The sequence below is a fragment of the Aegilops tauschii genome, chromosome 6, assembly GCF_002575655.3.
Source record: "Aegilops tauschii subsp. strangulata cultivar AL8/78 chromosome 6, Aet v6.0, whole genome shotgun sequence".
NCBI classification, from domain to species: domain Eukaryota; kingdom Viridiplantae; phylum Streptophyta; class Magnoliopsida; order Poales; family Poaceae; genus Aegilops; species Aegilops tauschii.
Genome location: NC_053040.3, coordinates 14,242,420 through 14,252,456, shown reverse-complemented (window position 1 = coordinate 14,252,456; position 10,037 = coordinate 14,242,420). Strand labels below are relative to the sequence as shown.

The window sequence follows — 10,037 nt, the reverse complement described above, 5'->3', positions numbered from 1 at the left end:
CTTCAACTCGCACGCCTCGCCATTTTTGGTTGCTAACCCCAGTACCCTCCAAATAGCTTGGACTCTCGGGCACATGAAAAGTGCATGTCTGATGCTCTCAGTCTAGATCACAAATCGGACACTACGAGCTAGTAATCATATGTCTATTGGCCATGATACCTCGGCAAGGTACTGACCCAAGAAGCGGTCTCCAATGATGGATTTTTACCTTTGCCGGAACACGAAGCTTCCAAAGGATTACCCATATAGGATTAGTACTTGATGAATTCATAGAATTGGTTCTCCGCAACTTTTGTCCATGCTGCTCCTACTCCATATGGTAAGTTGTTTTAACCGTAAAAATACTAGTCCGATTATAATGCTAGGAAAAAGTCTTCCATCATTCCCGTCGCCAGAGGAATATTTAAAATTCGTTAAGCATCAATAGGCCGAAATATATCTCGGATAAGCTGCTCACCCCTCATTCTCTATTATCCACATTAATAAGCTCATAAACTTTGGTAATGACAATGTTACCTCTTGTCGTCATCATTTTCTGGTCTGGGCTGCTAGGAACCCATGGTTCATCCCAAATGTTAATTTGGGTACCATCTCCCACTCTCCATATGTGACCTTTTTTAAAAGTTTTGATACTACTCCATAAACTCTGCCAAGTGTAAGAACTTCCCTTCTTAAGGCTGCAATTAAGGAGATCACCATCCGTGAAATGCTTTGCTCTTAGCACTCTTGCACATAAGGAATCAAGTTCTGAGAGAAGTCTCCAACACTGTTTAGCCAACAGTGCGAAATTAGTACTGTGTAAATCTCTAAAACTCATACCTCTGTTTCTCTTAGAAACACACATCTCCACCACACAAACCAATGATATGCTTCTTCACCTCTTCATCTCCCCACCAGTATTGGGACATAGCAGTAGTTGTCCCATTAAATTCTGGTTTAGGCAACTTGAAGACTGACATTGCATACGATTGTATAGCCTACTTAATGGCTTTCAATAAAATCTCTTTTCCTCAAGAAGAGAGCTAAGAGTGGCAAAAGTGAAATGTCAAAATCTAGAGTAGCAAAAGTGAAATGTCAAAATCTAGAGTGGCATAAGAAAAATTGTTAAAAACTAGTGGCAAAAACAAAAAAAAAATCCTTTTTTTAACACAAGCGGACACTCATACATACGCACATACACTTACCCCTGTGAACGCACGCACACACACCGTAGCCTATGAGCACCTTCGACAGACTGATCCAGCACATCATCTTAAGTTTGACGAAGTCGCCACAGACGCCTTCGTAGTCGACGGAATATCTCCTTCCACTCAACGCACATCACCAAAAGACCTAAAATAAATCCAGAAAAATTCAAGCAGCGGCGTCAAGTCTAGGAGTTCAACCCTGGTGGGCTAGGGATACCAATGTCCTCCTAACCATCCAAGCATATATTGGTTCGCTGGACCAAACATCTTTAGGAGTGGTTTCTCTACGAGCAATGCTACATCAACAGAAATTTACAGGGCTTTATGCGGTTAACTTTAACTTGGCAAATTATGATTTGATTAAGGTAAGGGAGGGGCCCACTCAGCTGAAATTCAGGGGGGAGGTTGAGAGAATTAGGAAAAGGCCGTGAAACTCCTATAACTAGCACATATGTTTAGCATTACTATTATTTCTCTACCCGTGCATAGATTCATTGTCCACCGCTGCATTGAGATTCATGCTAATTTCTTTAGTTTCAGGCAAAATTTGTCATGTTAATGTTACATAATGTTTTATTGTTTTTCCTTCCCAAAGTGTATCATAAGAATTCATCTTGTACTTGCTTCTTTCAATAAAGTTGTTGTGATGTGTTTCCCTCAAAACAAATGAGTGTACTTGTGCCCCGTAGAAAAAATGAGTGTACTTGTTTCAAATTGAATATACTAGTACACAAACAACACAGAGCAAAACATTTTGATACACGTTGAAACAAGGGAAAAGATGAATGTAATACTGAAAGAAGACAAAATTTGCCAAACACGGAAAATATAGCATGAATCTTGAAGCAACAATGAACGGCACAAGATAATAGTGTTTCACCAAAATATCTTCAACCACCAAAAAAACAAGGACCGACGCTCAGGTCAACGTGCACATGGGAACACACATAAGTTAGCATCATCGCGTGAGGGTGTCGCCGGACCTTCATGGAGGGCGTTGGGGGCTACCCTTTCTTTCTCCTCCTCGCGTACTGGGGGAAACCCTTGACAGCAACGTCATCATCGTCGCGTCCCTTTCTGGAGGTGTTGATTGGTACCGGCGCTTCGGAGTCTAGGAGCTTGGTGAGAGATCTCCGGTGGGCGCAGTGGTCGTGAGGCTTCTTCGTTTTTGTATTTTCTCTGTCGTTTCTTTTGGGTGTGACTGTACTGCTTCCGCCCCAGCACCTATCGTTGGTTGTATCGGTTGATTGCTTTGTAATACAAAGTGAGGGGAAACCCTTTTTCGAAAATAGGAGCACACATAAGTTAGCATCATCACACAACTCCAGGGAGCAACAGCCGTCGGGCGGCTCACAAGACCGCCCATTGCACTCGTAGCACCCGGTCGCATAGAATACTTAGGCCTTGTACAATGCAAGGTACTTTGGGAGGTGTGCGTAGTAAAATAAACTGAGTTTTTCTTAAGCATCAGTAATTATTTCTATAGAAAGGATGCCTAATTAAGCGTCTACCCTCTACAAATAAGCACCAGTGCTTAAAGAAAACGGGTTTATTTCTTCAAACACCTCCCCTGAGCACCTTGCATTGTAAAAGGCCTGATGAGCCTCATGACAACATGTCCCTCACTGGTCGTGAACCTGCAGCTTGGTGGCGCCCCTTGCAGGAGCGCAACGTACTATCCTTTGAAGAATCGGCGTCAAACCTTCATAACACCAACTTAGGGTGGTGTCGAGGTTAAATCCAGCAGATCTCGGGTACAACGTCCCAAGCTGGTAATCTTAGCTAGATGGTAACAGGATGAACAAGGGACATGTTTACCCAGGTTCGGGCCCTCTCAAAGAGGTAAAACACTACATCATACTTTCGTTCTATTGATTGTCTGAGTACAAAGTACAGGGTGATCTACCTCGAGACTGTATGTGTATGAATGGTTCTCTACCATATGCTCTAAACCCCTCGGCCTATATAGACACCGGAGGTATCAAGGGTTACATGTAGGTCGGTTACATCTAAGGATAAACATGTCGAAGAGTCAAATAAATCTTGGAGTAGGCATCAAGTCTTCGGAGGATTATGTCTTGAGTACATCGAGGCACATGGTGATCTTGGCCCATTTGTTAACGATCAAGGGGTCCTCGGCCCGTCCTATTACTAAGGGGCCGACATGGTTTGCCCCCCCCTAGTCTGGGACACCGTCAGTAGCCCATGAACTACTCTTCATGCCGAGGACATTGGACTCCTCGGAGTGGTTTGTCTTGGGTCTTCAGCTTCGTAGGGCGGTCTCTATATATGGAGGCGCACGGGTTGGATATGGAGCGTGCTCCATAAAGTATGCAGGCCGAGGGCCGGATGACGACTTTGCTAAGATGCGTTTTCGATCCGCCAGGTCAGGGCATCTATAGCCGCACTGGCCAAATTCGGCCCTCAAACGTCCGCGGACGTGCCCAGTGTCCGTTTTAACTCACGTTTTATCCGTTCATGCAGCCACGTCCATCTCTTTTTCCTTATATGTCCGGTCACATGCATGTGATTGGTGAAGGAGAGATAGACAGAAAAGAAACAATAAAGAAAGAAAAATGCTCTATAGTGGGTCAAATCCTATATGTGGCGGACGCAGGACCACGGATCGGACACGCCCGGGCACTCTCATACTCATCTCACTTATGGAAGCAATAGGAGTACCGGACAGCCCGGACATTTAAGGAGACTTTAAAGGGTTTAGTTGGATCAACTTTTTCCTACTCTCTCCTGTCCGGTTAGTAGACCTGCGTCCACAAGATCAATTTGAGAAGTCCGACCGTAGATGCTCTCATAGATCAAAAAGATGCATCAACGCTGAGCTTATCCCTAAGATAAAACAGTGAGCTTAGCAGAATGCAGAGATGGATTGTCCATCGGTGCCCAACAACAACAGAAAACATATACAGAGGGACCAAAGCGTGAAATAGCAAGATATATAGTCGAACTGTTTAATTTATTATCCACTTGCAACCTGGGCATACTACCAATTGTAACTAGTAGGAAATCGAATTGCATTATAATTACTACTACTGTGAGCTAGAAGAAGGGTCAAGGACATGGCCGGCAAAGACCACGGCCCCGGACACCTCCCCCACTATGTAAAACGCGAACGGGTGGTCCGCGACGAACTCCATCGGAGTCACCCTCATTGCACACTGCTTCCTGCGGCCACCGACGGCGGTGCAGGAGCTTAGTCACCTTGATCGGATGCTTCGGCACATGGTCGAGCAGCGAGCCGCGGGCTGCCAGAGCGTTGGTCATGGCGCGCAGCCCGCCACGCGCGTGCGGGAGGAACACGCACATCGAGTACCGGGCCGTGGCGTCGCCGGTCTTGTAGGGGAGCTTGAGCACGTCGAAGTCCTTGTGGTAGGAGACGAAGAGGTCGTGCAGTCCCGGATAAAAGGTCATGAAGGGGATGATGATGGCGCCGCCCAGGCGGTGGAACCTGCGGTGCTCGGTGAGGGCCTCGGGGAAGCGGCTCTCCCACACGCCCTTGAAGTAGATGGCGTTGGTTCTCCGGGATGAGATTGTCCGTTGCCGCCGCCGCCCACTCGTTGATCTCCTTCCTCGTCTTCTCCCTGCTGCCATCCTATACAGTACACAAGCACGCACGTTGTAAAACGGCGGGGATCAACGGCGAGCCGAGAAGAAGAACAGTTTCGCTCGCGATTGATATGATACCTGAGTGAAGTCGACGGCGCGTATCTCAGCCTTGTAGGACTCGGCGGCGGTGCGGAGGTAGGTCAGCGTGAGCTCCATGCTTTTCTGGTGGAACACGCCGTAGGCTTAGGTGATGAGCGGCCCCCCACCTGAGCCGGACGGCTCAGCAGCGGCGAGGCTACGCACAAAGCCGGCGACCTCGTCGGACGACGAGGCACCGAGCAGGGCGAGGAGCTCGTCCAGTGTTGTGCCCCGTGCTCCGGCGGCCACCAAGCCAAGCGTGGTGTAGAGGGACAGCGGCTAGAAGGCGATGTTGCTGCCCCTGGTGTCGTCGCCCTCGGCGAGCTTCTTGGCCAGGCGGAGCGCGAACGCGGTCAGTCCGCCGGAGCCCACCGCCGGCGGCGACGACTTGCGTGCCTTCTTGCCTGGCCTCGTCTGACCCCCCTGGTCTTCCATGGTACATGCACTTGCCGGCCGATGCGATTGACGATGTTTCCAACTGTATGTTGTTGGCCTGAATTAACAAATGAGGCGGAAAGTATGCGTGGATGTTAAATAAACCCTGATCAAAAGATGTTTTCGCCCGTTAGATTGTGATAGTCAAATAGGATCCACCGACCGTTGGATCCAATCTTACCAACCGGACCAGTCAATAATCACCATCTGCATCTGACTCACGAGTTTCAGAGAAAGAAAAGGTTTATTCAGGTTTGGGGATGCAGTGCAGAGCACCTGACAAAACACAATTAACCAACTGCAGATGCAACATGCAATGCTAATAGTTTATCACTCACTATATATCTGATCGATCTCAGTCACAAGGGTAGCTTGAGCTTCAGAGTTCCCCGTGTCTGTCGGTGACCGCCGGCATGTCGGGTGATGAGGACAGCCCAGTAGGCGGCGGAGATGAACACCTTCGACAGTCCGAATCTTGACAGCAACAAGCTCTACTTCTGTGTTTGATTTCAAAAACTTTGCATCGTGGGTTTTCAACAGATTATAGATATGTTAGTATTATCCAAGCAAGATAACTCACAATGCAAATAGGAAGTTTGCAGGGTTTCAATATGCAATGCCCGTGGTTATATGCCAAATGAATTACCCAGATTTTCCTAGTTCCTATCAAGTACTAACAAATCCTAAATCAAAGCATCACGAGAATCGACTAGCATTTTCAGAAAATGAAATTCAGATTTGCAAAGTTCCACCAAAAGAACACCTTTTTAATGAGGTCACAGTTGTCATTCAAAATGCATTGCTTGAGTGATGTTACAATAAAAAAAAACATGCAGGCAGTATATATATAGTAGATACGAAGAAGAAGAAAACAAATGGAGGATAAATATTGGCCCACCGATACCTGCGAAATTATGAAAAATTAAGAATAAAGAACAATGATGTAATAGTATTCTCACGCTTTGTAACATTTTACTTGCAAATTTGAGATGTGAAATTGGGTCTTTCACACTCATGACAGACTCTAAATTTTGCAGTGCGGCAACCTAAGAATCGACTTTCAGTTGGTACACCGCTAATCTAGAAACAACAACTCATAATATTATGGGAGTTACTGCTCCACTCACACCATGCAGAATCTAAGTAAACAGCAGTGCAGCACTATACAACCCTGTCCGCCATCTAAGTGCCATTTCCCAGTTAGTGTCATGCCCAATAACATCAAACGAAAAATGAAAACGGCGGAACTGGAGTAATGGACGCGCAGACGGACTTAACTGCCAACGCGACTTGAACTTTCAAGAACAAGGGAGGTCTTTGGCATGTGTTTCTGAATTCTGTCAGCATCCTCCTGATGTGTAAAAGGGCTGGTCCAGCAAGCACTGCAAACACAGGTACCCAGCATTGGCTGCCATTAGATGCCATTAGAGTTCTTGGTAGATATTTCACTCTCATTCACTGGATTTATTTCTAAGAAAATTCGAAGGGCTGCTGTTGCAACAAGAGATAATAGAACTGCTTCTATAGACTGATGGGGAATAATTAACAGGAGCCCATCAAGGAAAAGCGAAACAGTACAACTCTGTTTATTTAAATTTTCAGAGGTATCATAACATTTCATTTGAAATTATGCCACCAATCTAAGCATGACAAAAGAAGCCAGCAATAAAAACTGTGTACTGATCTAAAACAAAGGGCACTTGGGCCTTTTCCACTAATTTAACCCATACTGCAATGGCAGTCAGCATATGTAGAAGGGCTTATCCAGAAGACATGGCATGTATACCTAAATCATACTGCGAGGAAATCTCACATAGAACATAAACAATTCTGGCTTAGCCAAACAGGGACACACCGAAGTGTCTCATACAGCTACACACCAGGGACTACATTAGACATGAAAAGGCATACAGATCAGACCATAAAAACTAAATTTGGCATTTTCCATGAACAACACACCATCTCCATTTGAATCGTTGTGAAGATTTCACTCGAAAACGCGACAGAGCATCTCAACCATGGCTGCCTGTTTTTCTAATCAGCAGAACATCATTCATCAATTTGGAGTTGCCAACTGCATTCCTCCATCCAGTGGTAGGCGGGACAGCAATGACACATATGGGAGAAATGGCCTAGACCTCTCATAGTCAGGGTGGATGTGATATACAACCGTGCTTTCATGATGATCCAGATCATATGCAATCAGTTCACCGTCCCAAAAAGATACCAAGAAGATTATATTGGCATGTGGGTGTACTCCAGTGAATTGAAGGGCCAAGTCGACCTTAAACCTCTTCTTTGGAGCAACATTTGAAAGCTTCCACAACGGTTCCCAAGGCACGAATATGTCATCAGGGCAAGACACATCCCACTGATAAATCCCAACACTAAGAGCATAAACTGATATACTGAAAAATCTATCTGAGCCCCGTCCTTGGCGATCGCTGGAGTCGATATAAAGCAGCTGCCCGGCAGACTTACCGATGAAAATCTGGATGCTCGGATCGACGAATGTTGGCAGCGGAACGGTTCTCCATTTCAGCCCTTGCGCATCAACTATCGCCAACGCAGACTGATCTGTGAGCAAGTGCAGACACCCCTTACGGAAAACTCCGGGTTGACGACAGCGCAAGGTAAATCCGCCGTTCCACTGGCTTTCCCTTGCCACCCACGCACCAGTTTCTGAAGAGTAAATGTTCACCCTTCTCACAACAGTGGGACGCAAAGCCTGGATCTTTTCCAACACAAACTCGAACACATGAAACTCTTGGGTGGGCGCATCGCCGTCGAAGCCCAGGTAGGCACGGCGGTGGCCGCCGGTGTAGCCGGAGTGAGGCAGCACAAAATAATCGCCGGTGGCTGGATTGGAGACCATGTAGAGAAACTTTTCATCACGCCGGACGCAGGCAAGGGGCGGCGCGACGCGGGTGAGGAACAATCCGTCGGAGGAATCCTCGGGATAGAAGAAGCAGTCCGTGCGGTCGGGCGGCACCGGCAGGCGCGGGTAGGCCTTGGGGACGCTCGCCCAGGGGAAGGCGGACAGGTCGGCGTAGCTGACGGCGAAGCCGGGGGCCTCGTCGTCGGTGACGATGTGGAAGAAGCCGGCCAGGGTCTGCGCGATCCTCCTCCGGCTCGCGGGGTCGGTGACGACGGCGCGCCAGGCCGGGCACACGCACTCGCAGATGCGGAGTGATTTGTAGGGCACGCGGGAGAGGATCTCCGCGATTAGGTCGTCGGTGAGCCTCGAGAACGGCTCCTCCACCGGCTTCTCCATGGCTTGGGAGGGACGGCGGCGACGGGGGATGGACGGTGGTGGCGGCGGCGGCGGCGCCGACGGAGTGCCTTTTAGGGCTGGGGATTCCACGGAGTGATGACCGGTGACTGAGGCCCACCGTGAACTTGTTTAGAATAATTTGATAACTAAAATAAAAGACAAAAAAGTTTAGAGGTTTTATTTGAAAAACTTGACATTCTTTTGCACTAGTAGTACATAAATTTTCACGAACAAAAGTCCAGTGTTGACTTCAGGACTTTTTTCTAAAAGAAGTCAACGGGGGTTTTCTTTTTGTGGATATTTCTTACAAGTACAATGAAATGTCAAGTTCATTTCAAAAATATTTTCAGAATTTTTTAAGTTTTTATTTAATTACTAAATTTGTTTTCCATATAGGTTGTACATATACACTCATAGACCAAAATTTCCCGTCCTCCTTGTAATGTCCTAAAAAGTCATCGGATGGAGCCATCGACAAATAAGAATTTTAAAGGAACTTGTGTCAACTGTTTGACAGTCTTGTTAAATATACCACCCTGATACCGAAGCCATAGTCAAATTTACCAAGTATGCAACGGTTCATGTAATATCAAAATAAATTATTACAAAGTCACTGTTGGGGGGATGATGAGGATTTCTTGCGCACGTACGACTCACGGTGGAGGCCGCGTGGTTCGTTCCCGATCTTCGGGCAGTGAGATTGCTCGTCTGCCGGCAGAAGGCGGTGCACAAACTGAGGTGGGCCACATCGTTGACACGTGAACATGTCGCGCTGAGGAGAATTGTGTACCATGAGTGCCATGTCGCATGGCTCGCCGAGGATATTGGGTGCAGCGCGAAGGTCTCCTCGATCCATGAGCATGCCTAGGGGTGGGGGATTGACACCGCACTTAATACTCATCTGTTGCTAGGTGTGTGTGCCCTTCCGCATTTTCACTGAGAGTTCTCCACACCCGCTCCCCATTGAGATCCATTTTTCCCCAAATCGGGCGATGAGCTCATTGACGATCGGTGAGGGAGGAGTGGCTACTGATGTTCGTGCGAGGCGATGCGTGCAAGCTGGCGACGATGGGGCGAGATCTGATCCCGATACAAGACCAAGACCGATGTGAAGCAGGAGTCCATGGCAGTGCTAGAGGAGGTGAGGAAGGAGGAGACGGGAAAAAGGAGTCTAGTCACTCGGGCAGAGGAGAGGCACATGTTAGAGGTGGCTTTTCTCATGTTTCATTATTAGGAAGCCCCACAACAATGAGAAGTGGATAGACGGGAAAAATGATCCAACCCAACCGAAGAGGAAGGCTAAATCATCATCGGCTACACAAAATGTACAACAATGACGATACCGGTGACGATGTTGATGAAGTCACACATCCTAATACCAACGCCACTCCAATCTTAACGGCAAAGAGACCACTTAACAAAAGAACTTAGGAGACGCA

General features: G+C 47.3%; 2 protein-coding genes across 5 annotated transcripts; both read right to left on the bottom strand.

The window, feature by feature from the left end:
• Positions 1–4,028: 4,028 nt before the first annotated feature.
• Positions 4,029–4,967, bottom strand: LOC141025696 (putative serpin-Z6C). The gene is made up of 3 exons (XM_073501608.1): positions 4,890–4,967; positions 4,407–4,700; positions 4,029–4,034 (listed from the first exon to the last, which is right to left on the bottom strand). The coding sequence occupies exons 1-3, from the start codon at positions 4,965–4,967 to the stop codon at positions 4,029–4,031; spliced, it is 378 nt and encodes a 125-aa protein (XP_073357709.1).
• Positions 4,122–8,705, bottom strand: LOC109751793 (F-box protein At5g49610-like). Of its 4 annotated transcripts, none has more exons than XM_045229548.1 (4): positions 7,806–8,705; positions 5,663–6,706; positions 4,890–5,382; positions 4,122–4,797 (listed from the first exon to the last, which is right to left on the bottom strand). In XM_045229548.1, exons 1-2 carry the CDS (start codon positions 8,596–8,598, stop codon positions 6,546–6,548), a joined length of 954 nt encoding a protein of 317 aa, XP_045085483.1. In that variant the 5' UTR covers positions 8,599–8,705; the 3' UTR covers positions 4,122–4,797; positions 4,890–5,382; positions 5,663–6,545. The 4 variants fall into 4 exon arrangements, with proteins under 4 accessions (XP_045085483.1, XP_045085482.1, XP_073356953.1 ...); XM_045229547.1 differs by having other exon boundaries at positions 4,890–5,367; XM_073500852.1 differs by having other exon boundaries at positions 4,890–6,732.
• Between the last annotated feature and the right edge of the window lie 1,332 nt (positions 8,706–10,037).

Bases quoted from the DNA above. Each gene is read 5' to 3' on its own strand.
- LOC109751793 (XM_045229546.1), bottom strand. From the start codon at position 8,598: ATGGAGAAGCCGGTGGAGGAGCCGTTCTCGAGGCTCACCGACGACCTA. The intron at 6,707-7,805 runs GTAAGTCTGCCG...CTGTGTTTGCAG, and splicing joins GAGCATCCAGATTTTCATCG to TGCTTGCTGGACCAGCCCTT.
- LOC141025696 (XM_073501608.1), bottom strand. From the start codon at position 4,967: ATGGAGCTCACGCTGACCTACCTCCGCACCGCCGCCGAGTCCTACAAG. The intron at 4,701-4,889 runs GTATCATATCAA...ATCTACTTCAAG, and splicing joins GCGCCGTCGACTTCACTCAG to GGCGTGTGGGAGAGCCGCTT.